We start from the raw sequence: 19,529 nt of genomic DNA, 5'->3' as shown, positions 1-19,529 counted from the left end.
TCCAAACAAGTATAAAAACATGGTATGGAGAGCATGCAGAAACTCTCTCCCAACAAAACTAAACCTGACCCGAAGAACAATCATAGACAACTCAACATGTGACCGGTGCTCTTCAAACATTGAGGACTCGTTGCATGCTCTATGGGGTTGTTTAGGTTTGGATGAGGTTTGGGATGGAGATAGATGGAGCTTTTGAACAAGGGGGGTGTTTGAGGACTTCAAGCATTTATGCAGATGGATAACAAAGAATGAGAAGTCACCTGAGCTCGTTGCTATCCAAGTATGGTAGATATGGCACCAAAGAAACCAATCGCGTCTGCAGCAACCTTGCTGCCTTACAAAAGACTTGAAATAGGCTGCCCAAGAGCGCTGAGATGAGATAAGAACTACCAATCCAATGCCAAACCAGATCAAACCTTAGCCAATACCAAAGTGGACAACATCACCATCGGACATATATAAAATAAATTATGATGGAGCCATCTCAAGTGCAGACAACAAAGTAGGGGTTGGAGTGGTAATTCGAGACTGCAATAGAGAGGTAATTGCATCATTAATTCAACAATTGGAGCAGGCATACCAATTTGTGGAAGTGGAGGCAATTGCTGCATGCAGAGTTGTGGAGTTTGGCAATGAACTTGGAGTGGACTGTGCTATCGTGGAGGGTGATTCAAAAGTGATTGTGAAAGCCAGGGACGGACCCAAGTGGGGACCTGAGGGGGCTCGAGCCCCCCTTGGGCCCAAAAAAAAAAAATAGCAGGTTAAATTTTCCAAAAAAAAAAAAATAGTTTGCAGCTTCATCTAGTTGATCCGGCAGCGATGTCACTTCCTGCAGCCCCTTCAAAATTTCAGCATTAATTTGTTAGCTATATATGTATATGTGTATAGTGCGTGTGTGTATTGTGTGTGTGTGTGTGAGAGAGAGAGAGACAGAGAGAGAGAGAGAGAGACCCTTGAGGTTTGATGAGGTACAAGAGAATGAAGCTGGGAGTAGAGGGCCTTCATCTGATTTCTCCTGTTTCTCTCAATGGTTTTTCGGTCAGTTCTTGATGAACTAGGGTTGTTCTCCATCAATATGCCCAGCTAGAAGATACACCGAGTAAACTAGCAGAAAACACAATATCAAATTCAACACCTCAGCAGCCGTTGGTCATTTTAACTTGTTGGGACTGCTTTTTCTGATACAAAGGCAAAGGTGAAAGCAAAATAATATTCAAAATTTTTTTTTTTTTAAAAGCAAATTAAATAATATTATTATTATATGCTGCTGGAAAAGGTTTGCTGGGGTGAGAGAGTGGTGGGGCTAGATGCTGTAGTTTCCACAGCCCTATCTTTGACCGTTTAAATTTGAGAGATATATATATATATATATATATATATGAAATGCCCCTTCAAAAAAATATATATATATATGAAATGGAACTGTATGAATTTCGGCCTTAACAACCTCAAACTGTCAAAAGTAATTTATCACATGGTTCTTATGTTGTTATTAATTAATTTAACACCTGTCATAAAATTTTCAAACTTTAACTATTCTGATTTTTTTTTTAATTTTTATTAAATGTATATAAATTTGGTAGAAATTGACTGACTTTGCTTCACAAATTACATTATTTCTTCTGGGGTATCATAAAGTTTTAAAAGGAAACTATTAGAATCATTTGGGCAAGAACGTTCGTGCGAAAGGTCTTTGGAGGTACTCGCACAATATTATTGTTGAAAATTATTATACACTTGAAATAGAAGTCATAAACAAAGCGAAAAAAGAAACAATCACACATAAGTGGAAAAACACCAAAAATTTACTTTGTATGGTGGCCTTAAACCTATGTTTAAAGGTTGCAGAAGATAGATTCACTAATATCAATAAAAGATTACAAAGTGTTTACATATTCAAAGAAAATCCAAAAATAAAATGTTCTTTTAAACTAATTCATAATCTCTCCCCCTTTTTTTTTTGAGAATGAAATCTCTCCCCATTTTAGAGGACATTGTGCCAAAGTCATTAACTTTTTTGTAACATTGTGAATTTATAAGACTTTAATACCTATTTTTTGGTGAACAGTGACCCTTTATTACACTTCTTGACAAAATATAAATTCCTTCTATATTAAGAAAATCCAAACTAAATTAATTATAATATGAATGTGAGTTAAACTCTAATAAATTTTCAGTTGACTTAAATTTTATCAAGTAATCTTTCTTCTTTTGGCTAAAATTTCCGGTAAGTTGAATTCAAACCATTTTTACCTATTAAAGCTTCATTGAAAGATGTGGTGGGTCTTTTTGAGATTGTAGGCTGGGCTACCTCCTGCAACACTACGGCCCAAAGATTTTGGGTAGGAGAGTTAAGACCGGTTAAATTGTAACTCACCTTGAACCGGCTTGTGCGTAAACTAAAACCCCTTTGTTGAAACTTTGGTCACATGCCCATGGCAGATGAAACTGTTACAAAAGAGTTACGGTAGGCAAATATAATATAACAACAATAAAGGAAAAGCTTGCTGTTAATCAAAACAAGCAAAGAATTCCCAATGAAAAAAAATGAATAGCACAACAATAGAAAACACATTATAAGAAGAAAAGATAATAAAAGAAAAGGTAACACCGATAATTAATCAATAAGATTAAAGGAGAAAATGTTAGTCTGTCATGCTTAGTTATATTACGGAACTAAGACCAAAGAGGGAACCACTTCCTCAATGTGGATAACCTCACAGGAAGGTCCTGCTATAGAAATTACCCACTTTAAGAAGATGGGCCTAAATGGCTTATACCCGAGAAATCCTTAATCTTTGATAGAGGGTAGGGTTTTAGAGGGAGAGAAGAGATTAGCCTATTGGTGCATGTCTGCTATCACACTCTTGCCTACTCTCTATTTTTCTTTCTCACTGTTTTCCTTTTCTAGGTTTTGTTACTCTACTTTTCCCACTCTTTTCTATTTTTTAGTTCTTGCTCGTGCAGTGTTGTGGTGATGGTTGTGTTGTGATACTGTGACTCTCTTGTTGTGATTGTTGCTATGATGATGATCCTACTGTGCACGGCGGAGGCTCCTATATACTACCTACCATGACTGGTTTTTTACCATTTCACCCTTTAACTACTTTTGTCTGAGTGTGGGTGTCCTTCCAAATCACACACTAGTTTGTCAGCTGCCACCACCACTTACCTATGCTGGCCGTGCCACATCCCATTACCAGACAAAGAATTCTATTTTGTTTGCCTGTTCACTGTGGCATTTCCATCCGAAACGAGATAGGCATTCTCTCTCACTATCCCTCATGGCATGCACTTAGTGGTTCCAACTCATCCTTCACTCTTTTGAGTGGTACGTCGTCTCAGTAGGATTTTTCCCCCAAAATAGTTTGAGCGGGAGCCCCAGAATAGGCTCCTCCCTTCTTCCCACCGTCATACTATACCCTCTCTTACCTTTGACCGATGACCCACCACTCTTGTATTGGCTGTGTATATGNGCCGAGTTCTTCGGTTTCCTCTTCGAAAACACGTCTTGGTGTTTTCTGTGTTTGCATCTCTCTTCCCTACTCTTTTATATTCCATTATACTGCTGTGTTGTTTAGTTTATGGATTAGAGTAGCTATATTGTTCATCCGCTCGCTTTTACACTATTCCGCACTTTATATTAAAGTTGTGTAAAATCTATCGAGCCGTAATTATAATCAGGGGTCTAAACAGCTCTTGTGTTCTTCAACACGTTTTCGAGCTTACAACCTTAAACTATACTTCAGATTACACTTTGCCCCATAAACTTTTCGAATGTACATTTTGCACCATAAACTATTACCCTTGTTACACTTTGCACCTTGATGTTAAATTTGCCATTAACTTTGATGGAAATCCAAAATTTTATGGTGCAAAGTGTAATCGAGAGTATAGTTTAGAATGGTAAAGTGCAATTTCTCATTTGTTTTTAAGAGACTGAATAGAGGGGCAATTGGGTCTTTTCACGTGATGTCATACTTTTCCATCCAAGTTAACAGCAAACTTAACGTCGGGGGGTACAAAGTGTAACAATTGTGATAGTTTAGGGTACAAACGTGCATTCAAAAAATTTAGAGTGCAAAGTGTAATTTCCCCTTAAATTTTTAAAGACATGAAAAAAAAAATAATATAAAATCTTAACCTTGAAGTAGAGTGAAATGAAGATATGATATGATATGATAATTAATTAATAATTCTATATCTGAAAGGTGGTTTTCCTCCATCTTCTCCTAGGTCGAAGAATAGTCATCCCTTCTCTGAAGGTGCTTTAGTACCTTGAGGTAACAAGTTTACCTTCAAGGTTTTGTGGTTTTTCCTTATTCTTTTGGGATTTGGGAAACAGTTTTTTCTTTTTCTTTTTCAGTAGCTTTCTATGGAGGACTTAACCAAAACTCGGAGCTGCCTCACTATCTCGAACGTTGAAGGTTCTAACCTTCGAATTTCAAAAGAAGAGGTAGTTATTGATTTTGTTCTTGCTGCAAAGTTTTTGACGAAGCAGGCACTAAGCATCGACGTTATTGCCAAAAATTTCACACCGCTTTGGAGACCGAAGATTGGTTTTTCAGGTTAAAAAGAAGGGTGATCATGTCTTCCTATTCACTTTCGATAGCAAAGAAGAGTTGGATAAAATCCTTGCAGCTGAACCATAGAGCTTCGATAAACACCTCATAGTGTTACAACGCTACGATAAGGATATTGATTTATTTGATATGAAATTTAACCTGGTTACTTTTTGGGTCTAGGTACATGACATACCAATCCATTTCATAATGAGAACGGTGGCTGAAAAAATCTGTGGTGCGGTTGGGACAGTTCACAGACCAACTGAGGAAACAGAAATTGAGGGGGATGGCTTTATTAGGGTTTGAGTTACTAGTGATATCTCTCAGCCACTGTGTCAAGAGAGAGTAATATCTTTGGAGAATGGAAAGGAACTGCGGGTGTCTTTCAAATATGAGAGTCTCTCCAACCTGTGCTATTGGTGTGGTAGCCTCACACACGATGACAGAGATTGCGATCTCTAGATTGAAAGCGGAGGAACACTCCCACTCAGGGACGAACCCAAGTAGGGCCCTAAGGGGACCCGAGCCCTCCCTGGGCCTACAAAATAAATAAATAAAATAAAATAAATAAAAAATTAGCAAGTTAAATTTTCCAAAGAAAGAAAAAAAATATAATATATATATATATATATAGGCTTGGGCCCCCTTATTTTTTAGCTCAAGCCCCCTCCCAAAAATCATGAACTCCTAGCCCAACCGGGCAGTCGAAGAGGCAAAAGCCCATGACCCATGTAAATAAATAAAAAATTTAAAAATAAATAAAAAATTAAAAAAATTCAACAATCCAAAATGGCAAAACCTAACGAAGAAAGAGAAAAATAATTGAAAAAAAAAAAAGAAAAAAAAAAAGAAAGAAAGAAAGGAAACTTAGGAAAGTGAGAGGCAAGACAGAGAGATAAAGAGTACTTAGAGTCAGAGAGAGAGACCCACGCCATGACGCTGCTGCCCACGCCCACGCTTACGCTTGCGAGACCCATCTTGCTACCCAGTACCCATGCCGACGCCGCCATCATCACACATGAGTCTCAGCTATCACCGTCGCCCATGCGAGACCCATCTTGCTGTCGCCGCCGATTACTCAATCTGCCCAGCCTAGCTTCATTGCTCTAGCCTTCACAGTTCATAGGTATTTAATCTATCATTTCCTTCAAAACCTAATAAAATGTTTATGAATCTTAGAATCTAACCATCTGTGCTTGTGGACTTGTGGTGTTTGTGTTTTTACTAATGAGTGATGAACTGATGTTGGTGATTGTGAATTGAATTTGTGCTGCCTGTGGTGTTTTTTTTTTTTTTTTTTTGGCTTTTTGGATTTGTGACTCTCTGTCACTCTGTGTTTATGACTCTTTCTCTTGTATTATATAGATAAGAGAGATATATAGAGAGAGAGAGAGAGAGTAGAGTTTGTAGAGATTACTCATATTAGAGAATATTTGTTTGACTGTTTGTTTGTTCTTTGTTGACTGGTAGTTGGGCATAATAGGGACAAGTGACAGGAAAAAAAAGGGTAAAGTTAAGAAAAGTTTTTGTTAGTAGTGTAGAATAAACTTATAGTGTCGGTAGTGGGATTGGGTTAGTAGGTCAATGTCAGAAAGATGGAGACAACACAAAGACAAAGAGATAAATAAAGGCAGACCAGAGACAAAAGAAAAAAAAAATCATATAATATAGAAAATTGTCACACAAATTTAAGAAAATAACTGTGATTCACTTGCGCCTATTGTTAACTCATAATGCTAAATTAGATAAATTTATAAATTGAAAAGAAGTGAGAAATACTAAATTTATAATTAAATGCATCAAGCATATTACCTAGATTCTAGTATTTGTCTTTAGTTAGTAACAACAACCGTTTGTGCGATAATATATATGATTCTTATTTTATTTGTAGATCATGAAAAAATTAACTACAATGCTTGATTTTTTCAAAAGAAAAGATTCAAATTCTTCCGAAGTCAACGTAGGATTACCAACAACTAATGTTGCTATTCCAATTCTAGAAAATGTGGATGTTCCAATTCTAGAGAATATTCATTCCCCAATTCTGGAAAATGTTGATGTTCCAATCTCAAGAAATATTCATTCCCCAATTCCAGAAAATGCTGATATCCCAATTCTAGAGAATAACCATATCTCTCAAACACAATTTTAAAAAGTTGATCTTGATTCTTTGGATTATGATCCCGAAACACACAAACAAATATGAGAATATCATGTTAATCAATGTGATGAAATTTGACGAGCTTACATTAAAATGGTCCGCACCAACCTCCTCTAGAAACATACAAAAAAGTGGAAAGCGTAATCATAGCTTTCAAGCTTCTTGGTGGCTTGAATATTCTCCTACGACAGATGCAACTTATTGTATACCCAGCTTTGTCTTTCATAATCCAAATGGGTTACGGGACAAAATACATTCATTATTGGTGGATTTAGAAATTGGAAAAAAGTTGAGGGGAAAAATTGTTATTTTCAAGGTCATATAGGAAAAGATCCTAACTTAGCTCATATAATTGCCGAGCAAATGCGTAAGGATTTGATGAACCAATGGCAACATTTACAAAGGATAGTTGATCATTTCATTACTGAACAAATTGCAAATAATCGGTTGCAACTGAAGGCCTTAGTTTTTATTTTCTGATATCTTGCCTTTTAAGATATAGCTTTTAGAGGTCGAGATGAAAGTTTTAGTTCATTAAATCGTGGGAACTTTCTTGAATCATTGGGTATTATGACTTTTTGGAATGAGAAGGTTGCTGAAATAATAGAAAAAGCTCCCAAAAATGCAACCTACACATCACCTAGGATTCAAAAGGAAATTCTACATGTTTTCTCAGCCAAAGTGAAGAAGGTCATTCGGAAAGAAATTGGTTATGCAAAGTTTTGCATAATGGTTGATGAAGTTCGTGATGAGTCCAAGAAAGAGCAAATGGCTATGGTTTTTAGATATGTTGATGCTGAAGGCTTTGTGAAAGAACTTTTTTGGGCTTATTCATGTTGTTGACACTGCGGCTTTAACTCTAAAGAAGGGGATATATTCTTTGTTATCTCAACATTGCTTAGATATACAAAATATATAAAGGCAAGGATATGATGAAGCAAGCAACATGCGAGGTATGTGGAATGGATTACAAATTTTGATTTTGAATGATTGCCTATATGTTTACTACATCTATTGTTTTGCACATCGCTTACAATTGGCATTAGTAAAAGCATCAAAACAAATTATCCCCATTAGTGGGTTTTTTCTTAAATTACTTTTTCTGATCAAAATTGTTAATGCTTCATGCAAGCGTAATGAGCAATTGAAAGTTGCCAATGCTAATGAAATAGCATGTTTGATTGATCTTGAAGAGCTTGAGATTGGAAGTGGACTTAATCAAATTGGCACTTTACAATGACTTGTAAAAACACGTTGGAGTTCACATTTTAGATCAATTTCTAGCTTATTAAGGATGTTTATTTCAATTGTTAACGTTTTACTAAATATAATTGATGATGCAATTGATGTAGAACATCAGGCAGAAGAAAAGTTAGCTTATGATGGTTTAACTTCATTTGAATTTGTCTTCATCTTACATCTTGAAAAGGAAACTATGGAGATCACTGATAAACTTTGTCAAGCTTTACAAAGCCAATCTCAAGACATTTTAAATGCTATGTATTTAGTTTCATCTACTAAAGCACTTATCCAAAATTTAGAAATGATGGATGAGATGACTTACTCACCACTGTGATATTATTTTGTGAGAAGCATTACATTGATGTCCTAGATATGAATACTTGTTTTGTTGCGAGGTGAGGTCGAGCTCGTAATCAGCAAGATAACGTTACAATTGAGCATCATTATCGAGTAAATATTTTTTATGTTGCAATAGATTCTCAACTACAGGAACTAAATCATCGGTTTAATGAAGATGCAATGGAGTTACTTAGGCTTAGCTCAGCTTTAAAACCTCGAGAGGCATTAAAATCTTTTGGAAGTAGTGATCTTTGTTTGTTGTAAAGAATTTCTATCCACAAGATTTCACAGATTATGACAAACAAGTGTTGGAGAAGGAGCTTTATCATTTTGAGCATAATGGGTCCGTTTGGATTGAACTTATTGTTGCTGAAACTGAAAACTGAAAATACTGTAGCAAAATAATTTTAATGTATGAATAATACCATGAGATCTATTTTTAATATTTTTTAGTGTGTGAACAGTGATGAACAATGCGTGAACAGTGATTTTTGTCCCCTGCACAGTGAACCCATGTTATGTTACTGTTCACGCGCAGGGAAAATAAAAAAGGAAAACGTGAAACGCAGACGCAGGATTCAGTTGAATCCAAACACAATCTTTGACCGTTTAAATTTGAGAGATATATATATATATATATATATATATATGAAATGCCCCTTCAAAAAAATATATATATATATGAAATGGAACTGTATGAATTTCGGCCTTAACAACCTCAAACTGTCAAAAGTAATTTATCACATGGTTCTTATGTTGTTATTAATTAATTTAACACCTGTCATAAAATTTTCAAACTTTAACTATTCTGATTTTTTTTTTAATTTTTATTAAATGTATATAAATTTGGTAGAAATTGACTGACTTTGCTTCACAAATTACATTATTTCTTCTGGGGTATCATAAAGTTTTAAAAGGAAACTATTAGAATCATTTGGGCAAGAACGTTCGTGCGAAAGGTCTTTGGAGGTACTCGCACAATATTATTGTTGAAAATTATTATACACTTGAAATAGAAGTCATAAACAAAGCGAAAAAAGAAACAATCACACATAAGTGGAAAAACACCAAAAATTTACTTTGTATGGTGGCCTTAAACCTATGTTTAAAGGTTGCAGAAGATAGATTCACTAATATCAATAAAAGATTACAAAGTGTTTACATATTCAAAGAAAATCCAAAAATAAAATGTTCTTTTAAACTAATTCATAATCTCTCCCCCTTTTTTTTTTGAGAATGAAATCTCTCCCCATTTTAGAGGACATTGTGCCAAAGTCATTAACTTTTTTGTAACATTGTGAATTTATAAGACTTTAATACCTATTTTTTGGTGAACAGTGACCCTTTATTACACTTCTTGACAAAATATAAATTCCTTCTATATTAAGAAAATCCAAACTAAATTAATTATAATATGAATGTGAGTTAAACTCTAATAAATTTTCAGTTGACTTAAATTTTATCAAGTAATCTTTCTTCTTTTGGCTAAAATTTCCGGTAAGTTGAATTCAAACCATTTTTACCTATTAAAGCTTCATTGAAAGATGTGGTGGGTCTTTTTGAGATTGTAGGCTGGGCTACCTCCTGCAACACTACGGCCCAAAGATTTTGGGTAGGAGAGTTAAGACCGGTTAAATTGTAACTCACCTTGAACCGGCTTGTGCGTAAACTAAAACCCCTTTGTTGAAACTTTGGTCACATGCCCATGGCAGATGAAACTGTTACAAAAGAGTTACGGTAGGCAAATATAATATAACAACAATAAAGGAAAAGCTTGCTGTTAATCAAAACAAGCAAAGAATTCCCAATGAAAAAAAATGAATAGCACAACAATAGAAAACACATTATAAGAAGAAAAGATAATAAAAGAAAAGGTAACACCGATAATTAATCAATAAGATTAAAGGAGAAAATGTTAGTCTGTCATGCTTAGTTATATTACGGAACTAAGACCAAAGAGGGAACCACTTCCTCAATGTGGATAACCTCACAGGAAGGTCCTGCTATAGAAATTACCCACTTTAAGAAGATGGGCCTAAATGGCTTATACCCGAGAAATCCTTAATCTTTGATAGAGGGTAGGGTTTTAGAGGGAGAGAAGAGATTAGCCTATTGGTGCATGTCTGCTATCACACTCTTGCCTACTCTCTATTTTTCTTTCTCACTGTTTTCCTTTTCTAGGTTTTGTTACTCTACTTTTCCCACTCTTTTCTATTTTTTAGTTCTTGCTCGTGCAGTGTTGTGGTGATGGTTGTGTTGTGATACTGTGACTCTCTTGTTGTGATTGTTGCTATGATGATGATCCTACTGTGCACGGCGGAGGCTCCTATATACTACCTACCATGACTGGTTTTTTACCATTTCACCCTTTAACTACTTTTGTCTGAGTGTGGGTGTCCTTCCAAATCACACACTAGTTTGTCAGCTGCCACCACCACTTACCTATGCTGGCCGTGCCACATCCCATTACCAGACAAAGAATTCTATTTTGTTTGCCTGTTCACTGTGGCATTTCCATCCGAAACGAGATAGGCATTCTCTCTCACTATCCCTCATGGCATGCACTTAGTGGTTCCAACTCATCCTTCACTCTTTTGAGTGGTACGTCGTCTCAGTAGGATTTTTCCCCCAAAATAGTTTGAGCGGGAGCCCCAGAATAGGCTCCTCCCTTCTTCCCACCGTCATACTATACCCTCTCTTACCTTTGACCGATGACCCACCACTCTTGTATTGGCTGTGTATATGTTGGTGGTGCTTGGGCCTTATGTGCGCTCTACTTCCGTGTGTGTCCAAAGTTTGTCTACTACTTATGCGTTTGCCATGACTTAGAGGCTCGTCTGCGTGTTATACTGCTCATTCTTGACCTCTTGTGGCATAAACTGGTTTTTAAGTCTTCATTCTTTATGGCTTGCTTCCTTTAAGGGCTATGCCTTGCTTGATTGTGGGCACCTTGCTTGATTGTGGAATTTTCTCTCCTTAATCCACTTTTTCCTCATTCCATAGACTTGCTAGCATTCCTTCCATACCATTCTGTTATTCCTGTTATGGTGTTATTTGATCCATGCTTACTAGGCCTCTTTTGGGCCTACTGCATGCTTTTCTTTCACTTAATTACAATGACCTAGTATTGTCATTGGGCTCACATTCATGCTACTTCGGGCTTTCTTGACCCATTCCATTACTTACAAGCTTCTTTGGTCCATTTCTTCATTCTTGGGCATTCTCGGCTCATTTTCTTTCCTTGGGCATCCTCGACCCATTCGAATTCCACATTCCCATGGGCTTTTGCTAACTCTTTTGGGCTTACTTGGCCCAATTACCATATTCTTTACTTTTGGGGTTCATGGGCTCTCCATCAACCCCTTACTCACTTACTTCATTACTTCGGGTTTTCTTTGGCCCATTCTTGCTTTCCATATTGTCCATGAGTTTACTACTTCTTTCTCTAGGCTTCTTTAGGCCCATCTGCTTCCTTTGAGGCCCATTTATTATTTTTTGGGTCTATGATTCATTATTCCTGTCATTCCTTTACTTTTGGGGTTCATGGGTTCTCTATCAACCTCTTACTCACTTACTTCTTTACTTCGGGCCTTTTTTGGCCCATTCTTGTTTTCCATATTGTCCATGAGTTTACTACTTCTTTCTCTAGGCTCCTTTAGGCCCGCCTACTTCCTTTGAGGCCCATTTATTATTTTCTGAGTCTATGATCAATTATTTCTGTCATTCGGGCTTAATGATTTTTCTCCCAATTTACTAACTCTCTCTTTTCCATATTGTTGGGCTTCTTCCTGCTATTGAGCTTTTTTGCCAAAATGAGCATCAACAAAAGGTTCTCCAAATTTATATGCGATTAAGTTGGAGTTGTTTAGCGGTTCAAATTTGAATGTTGAATCATTCAGATATTTACTCAAATTTTGCATTACAAATATAATTGTATCTCAATTAATACTTGTTGGTATTTTTTTAATAAAGATGTTTAAGGTTTAAATCTCTTTTTCGATCATTTTTGCTATCAAATTTAACCCTAAAAACGAAAACTTTGTTTTATGTTAGGGAAATAAATGTATTAAATGTTATATATAGTAACCTCTATGAGGTCTCAAACTCATCAAAGCATTTTGCTGGGTCAACCAGACAAAGCCTGAAACTGCTTGAATGAATAAAGGAAAACTGCTTGAATGAATATGGTTTGCCGTATGGTGCAGCACACACCATATAGTTAAACTGTCTGCCATGCAAACCTGAACACCACCCAAAGATAATTTAATTTATAAAAATAAGTGTTTCATTCATTTTGCAAGAGTAATAATAATAATAATAATATTGTGAAGTAACAAACAAAAACATTTTTTCCCAAAAAAAAGGAGAATGAAAAAGGAAGAAAAGACAGTGGTGCATGTGGAGCAATTCTTCCTTTTGAAAATATCTAACAAGAGGTGTATAGAGAACCACGTATATTTTACTTGATCTTCTTTCCTTTTGGACTAGATATTGACTTGAACTTAAATGATTGCACCACAAAACTACGAGAGTGATGCTACATCAGTAGGGTTTTTGTCCAAATTGATAGCATCAGTAAGATTAGAGAAGCAAAAAAAAAAAGAAATTTATTTGATATATAAATAAGCTTTAAATCTTATCCAACCAGAAGCAATATAATTTATCCTTGCTCATGATTCATGAACTTTGATTGGTTATTTCTAATCCCATGTGACACGTGGTTGATGACGGTCGGCCAAGAGGATTCTCTAGCATCATCAAAGATGACGCAAGATTAAACTCAAATAATTAATCCCAATAGATTTAGGCATGTGAAAGGTTAATGATTGAATTAAGAGCATATTAGTCGGTAAAACCCTAGCTAGTTTTGTATCCACACACTCAAAATGGTCCTATATTTGTCGCTTCCAGGAACAATATTATAATTTATATTGCAGAAAACGTCAAGAGCACTATATAAAAAACAGTGAAAAAGAGAGTCTTTCTAAAGTTGCTTTGGGTCTTATTGGCACAGTCACAACTTAATGGGTCTTCTTTACGGAAAATGAGCAGTCGTTAACTTTGGGAGAAACTAGATGGGCCACCTCACTTTGAAATTTGAGGTCTTATAAATTAGACCCGCGCTCTCCTTTTCAAGTTTTATTTCAATAAAACCCAGTACTAGCGTACCAAAAGTAAAAAATGGTTTTCATATTTACACCCTGGCCACTGTTAGTTGTTGCTTTCATGAAAGGAAAAAGGATATTGGCTGATAGGTATACTGGCTGTGCATCATCAGTCATCACTGACCAAATCTAGTCGGATGCTGTTTCTTGTTAGGTGTACATGCATGTTTAGCGGATAAGATCCACAGTGGGTGTCATTCTTTCGTTCCTTGCCTGAACATGGAAACATAAAAAAGGGTCTGTACTCTGTGAGGATCTGTTTGATATATTGGAGGGCCAGAGAAGGAACTTTCTAGGGTTTTCTCTTATTCTTTTACACACCAAGGCCATGGCTATACTTTATTATGTCTTCACTTTTACTAGAGCTTTATTCTTTCAACATGGCAGGGCGTGACATGTACGACAGAAAACGGAATTAGAAATTTTGTTATTTATTATTTTTGATAATTTTATGCAATTTTTTACTGCATTTAATGCTTTATAAGTTTAATTAGAGTTTTATGACGTATTCCTGATCACCTTAGGAGGTTTTTATGGTTTTTTAAGTGTCTCTATTTTGTGGTGAATTCCAAGCCGTCTTTCCTTTTGAATTTAAAGAATTCTCATGGATTTGAGATTATTTTTCAGAAGTAAACATGTTTTGCTTCTTGTGACTTTCCGCCTACGTCAATTGGTATTTTCGGAACAAAATCCTTCAACTTGAATAAGAAACCCTACAAGGATTATGCGAACTACAATACAAAAAAAAAAAAAAATTGTATTCTTTGATTGATAGATGTGTACATAAGTTGGATTTTATTGAGTAGATTCTTGATTTGGAGGACTGTTTTATTAATTGGGAGATCTATGATTAAGTAAAAGATCATGAGGAAGAAATTGTAGAGAAAATTGTCCAAGATTTTGATGAAATCAAATTAAATGACTACCAATCTCAAGATGCTATAATTTTAGTGGAAGACAACACATCAAATTTTATAGATTTTATTGGGGTTGAAAGATTTGATGCAATCATTAACTCTTATTTGATGAATATTGTAAATTGTATGAAGATCAAGGAAAAAGAATTTCAAATTTCTCAATTGATAACTTGCAAGTTTGGAAAGTAGACAAAAAGATTGAAATATACAAAATATTTCTTCACTTTGAGGACAAGTTTTCAGATCTCGATATTTACTCAAGGACAAGATTTTTCCAAGTGGACGGGTTTTGATGTAGGACTAAATATGAAATTAAATTTTTGTTATTTATTAATTTTGATATTTTCATATGTAATTTTCATAATGTTAGGTTTTGGGCTATTATTTCCTTGATTTTATGTGCAATTAATGCTTTTTAAGTCAAATTAGGGTTTTAGGACATTTTCAAGCTATGCTAGAAGTGCCTTAGGGTTTTCTAAGCATCTCTTAGTGGCCCTATGACTACTTTTCTATTTAAACACATTATAGTCTTCATGGCAATTTAGTTTTCAAATTAATAAAATTACAAAATTTTGTCTCTATTTTCTGGTAGATTTTAGGCTATCACTCCTTGTGAGGACCTACTATGGTCATGCTTAGATAAGATTATCATCACTCTTCATTAAAATGGATATGTTATATAGTTTAAATTAAATTTTGTAAATCTAAAGGTATATTCAGTACTATATTTTTTATTTATATGATTTGACATTTTGTACATTGCCAGATTGAAATGCGAAGGATCACAATATATGTGGAGGGAAAAGCTCAACCATACGTAGTGGGCTTAAAGCCCAATGTGAAGGTTATTGTATGTCCGCTAAAATTGTCGAGGTGTACTTCGCGTGAAAGAAGGATACATGGAGACGAAGAAACTCCGTCTGAAGAGAGCATCAGTGTTTCGAAGAGATCATTATCCTCGGATGAAAAGATTCTGGGTCATATAAATATATGGGGGATTCGAATGAGCTTACTAGTGATTTCGGCAGTCTAGATAAGCTTTGGACACGCCTGGAGATAAGAGGAATGGAGAAATATCTAAAAGGAAAAGCTGCCACCACCGTATTAAATGCACTGCAGCAACTTTTCTGGCCACATTTATGTGGAGAAGACCCCTGAACCATATAACTTCAGCTACCGCCACTCATAAAAGGCTGAGGGAGATACATGACATGACATACACTCAAGTAGGGAGCTAGATGGAGAACAAGTGGACGATGGGGATGATGGGGGAGGATGCAATATAAAGAAGAAGGGCTCCTAATAAAAGAGAAAGGGAAAAAAAAGGAAAAAGGAAAAGAGAGGTCTTACTGTAACCCTAAGAATTGTAACCTGTATTCAATTTATCATAAGTCTCTTCGGACTTGAACTTATTTGATTTTTACGTGTATTTTCATGCTGGTTTATACTGGGACGTTGTGATCAACCGTTAGAAGCTCCACAGTCAACCTAGTTCTATTATCCACACTTTGCAAATTTATTATTTTTGGGCTTGGGCCATAAATCTTAACCCTGCAATTGGCGTCGTCTGTAGGAAGCGCTTGAGTATAAGTGGAAGCAACAGTTGATAATGGTTGAACCAGGGCAACAACCAGCAGAATCTGGGGCGTCCCAACACATAGACCCTTTTCTCAATTTGGAGCAGAGACAAGATCGTGAAGGTAGCGTGCATACTACGCACCCTGAGCGAAGTCAACCGCATGAAGGAAGTCACGTGTCTCATGTAGAGAAGAACAACATGCAACTGGAAATTGAGAGGTTAAGGAGGGAGTTGCGCCATGCAAAAAGAAAACATATTTCTTCGCATTCTGATGAGGATCGAGGTGACGAGCAAGATATCACTTACGAACAGAGGTCTCAAACACCAATCAGTGAATCCTTTTCATACGAAGAGGAGCACCGTCGCAAAAGCAACTTCAGAGCCCATCACGTGGAGGGGTAGGAAACGATGCTATGAGTAAGGTTTTGAATCAAATCTCTAGGTCACCCTTCACGCATAGGATCAAAGGAGCGAGACTTCCTCGGGCGTTTTAACCAGCCAACCTTTACAATTTATAATGGTAAAACGGACCCTGTGGAGCATGTGAGCCACTTCAACCAAAGGATGGCTGTCTATTCTAGAGATAAAACTCTGATGTGTAAGGTCTTCCCCTCAAGTCTTGGACCGGTTGCAATGAGGTGGTTCGACAACCTGAAAGCAGATTCCATCAATTCCTACAAAGAGCTCACTCAAGCTTTTGGTTCACGTTTTGTCACCTGCCGAAGAGTGGCCAGGCCCTTATCTTCTCTGCTATCCTTGAGCATGCATGAGGGTGAGACCCTGAAGGCGTACTCGGATAGGTATTGGGAGATGTTTAATGATATGGAGGGCAACTTTGATGCAATGACCCTCGACACGTTCAAGCTCGGCCTCCCTACTAACCACGGTTTAAGGACGTCCTTGGCTGGTAAACCTGTTACAAACATGCGTCAACTCATGGACCGTATTAAAAAATATAAAAGGTTTGAAGAAGATCAGCAACAAGGGAAGGGTAAGGACAGGGTTATCCCCTAAGAGAGGAAGGATTTCAGGTCGGACTGTTACAATAACAACAAGCCACGGAGAGATTTCGCTGGGCAGTCGGGATCAGCAAATGCTCAAGCAGTCAATACAGTGTTCAAGGAGACAGTCCACCAATTTTTGAAAAAGATCAAGAATGAACCATTTTTTAAGTGGCTGAGTAAGATGGTGGGGAATCCTGAGAGGCGCAATCACAATCTCTATTGCCAATACCACCAAGACCATGGGCATACCACTGAAGATTGCAGAAGTCTATGGGATTATTTGGACCAACTGGTCCGCTAAAGTAAATTGAGGCACCTCTTGCATCACTCTAGTGGCCGAGGAGATCAAATGAATTTCGAGCCCCAGAGGGATAATTCTTCGAAACCTTCATTAGGAACTATCAACGTCATCTTCGCAGCACCGGGAAGAACAGGGTCCTGGCCATCCAGGGTTATGTCAGTAGCTCGGTTACTGGCAGGGGACTTTGGTCGAGATCCGAGGAGACCTAGACCGGTTATTCAGCCAGTTTTAGGCTTTTCGGACGAAGATAAGATTGGAACCATCCAACCTCATGATAACGCTTTGGTAGTCACCCTTAAAATTGGAGGATATGATGTGAAGAGGGTAATGCTGGACCAGGGTAGTGCGGTGGAGATAATGTACCCTGACCTATACAGGGGGCTGAACCTCAAACTTGATGACTTAACACCATATTGTTCTCCCTTGGTTAGCTTCGAGGTAAGAATTGTCACCCCGAAGAGTCAGATACGGCTGCTTGTACAGACTGGCTCGGAAGTAGTGGAAGTAGACTTCATTGTCGTAGATGTGTATTCCCCTTATACAGCAATTGTAACCAGACCTTGGCTACATACGCTAGGGGCTGTTTCCTCTACTTTATATCAAAAATTTAAATATCCATCCGAAGGGCGAGTTTGTGAAATCTATGGAAATCAATCCTCGACCAGATAATGCTTGGTGGCTGCCATCTTGCACAAGCCCGAAATCGAGTCCTTGGCCAGGGCCGAGGGAGACTTATAGTAGTTAAAAAGTCGAGTATCGCCCATCGAAGATCTAGATGAAGGCGTTAGATGTGAGGATTTAGTAAAAGTTCTAATTGGGGACAATCCTGAAAGGTTCTTTCAAATCAGATCTCAGATACCTCAACCAGAAAAAGAAGAGCTAATTGAGTTCCTTAAAAGAAATCTTGATGTATTTGCCTGGAATGCTTACGAAGCCCCAGGAGTGGATCCAAAGTTCATTTGCCACCATTTGAGGGTCAACCCGCTGATTGTCCCTAAGAAGCAGCCTCCTCGACGCCCATCTAAAGAACATGCAGATGCAGTAAAAGAAGAAGTAACGAAGCTCAAACAGGCTGGAGCTATTAAAGAAGTTTTTTACCCCGAGTGGTTAGCAAATACTGTGGTGGTGAAGAAGAAGAGCGGGAAATGGCGAGTCTGTGTAGATTTCACCGACTTAAATAAGGCTTGTCCTAAGGATCCTTTCCCCATGCCGAAAATTGATCAGCTAGTAGATGCTACTGTCAGCCATCCTCGGATGAGTTTCTTGGATGCTTTCCAAGGTTACCATCAAATACCGTTAGCCCCAGATGACCAGGAGAAGACCGCTTTTATTACCCCTACTGGTAATTACCATTATAAAGTGATGTCATTCGGTCTGAAAAATGCAGGCTCTACTTACCAGCGAATGATGACAAGGATGTTTGAATCACAGTTAGGCAAAAGTATTGAGGTCTATATAGATGACATGGTGGTAAAAAGCAAAGTCATTTCTGAGCATGTGAGGAACCTTGACAACACTTTTGAAATCCTAAGAAGGCACAAGTTACGTCTGAACGCTTCCAAATGCTCATTTGGTATAGGGTTAGGCAAATTCTTGGGTTACATGGTGACAAACAGGGGAATTGAGGTTAACCCCGATCAGATAAAGGCTATTCAAAATCTACAGCCTCCTCGAAATTCGAAAGAGGTTCAGAAGTTAACAGGGATGATAGCTGCCCTGAATCGATTCATCTCTCGGTCCGCAGATAGGTGTAAACCTTTTTTCTCACTGACCAACGAGTGGAAAGGGTTTAAATGGACTGAAGAATGTGCTTCAGCCTTTCAATAACTCAAAGACTACTTGGCTCGGCCATCAATTATGTCTAGCCCTGAACCGGATGAGGTCCTGTTTGCCTATATTGCTGTGGTTCCCTATGCTGTAAGTCTAGTACTGATACGAGTGGATTAAGGTGTGCAAAGGCCAGTTTACTATGTGAGTAAATCTCTACATGAAGCTGAGATTAGGTATGTGCCACTAGAGAAAGCTATCTTGGCAGTAGTACTCGGAACACGAAAATTGCCCCATTACTTCCAAGCACATACGATCGTCGTGCTCACACAACTCCCGCTTAAATCCGTACTTCGAAGTGCCAACTACACAGGGAGAATAGCCAAGTGGGACACTATCTTGGGGGATTTCGATATCAAATACATGCCTTGTACTTCAGTCAAGGGGCAGATCCTTGCAGATCTGGTGGCCGAGTTCACGGAACCTAGT

The 19,529-nt window shown here is 37.3% G+C and overlaps 1 protein-coding gene across 1 annotated transcript; it reads left to right on the top strand.

The window, feature by feature from the left end:
• The first annotated feature begins 16,532 nt into the window (after positions 1-16,532).
• Positions 16,533-16,982, top strand: LOC136064982 (uncharacterized). Its single transcript, XM_065767538.1, has one exon. It carries the CDS (start codon positions 16,533-16,535, stop codon positions 16,980-16,982), a length of 450 nt encoding a protein of 149 aa, XP_065623610.1.
• Positions 16,983-19,529: the final 2,547 nt, after the last annotated feature.

This window comes from Quercus suber, unplaced genomic scaffold, assembly GCF_002906115.3.
Source record: "Quercus suber isolate HL8 unplaced genomic scaffold, Cork oak 2.0 scaffold_820, whole genome shotgun sequence".
NCBI lineage: Eukaryota > Viridiplantae > Streptophyta > Magnoliopsida > Fagales > Fagaceae > Quercus > Quercus suber.
This window is presented reverse-complemented; position numbering and strand designations above follow the sequence as displayed.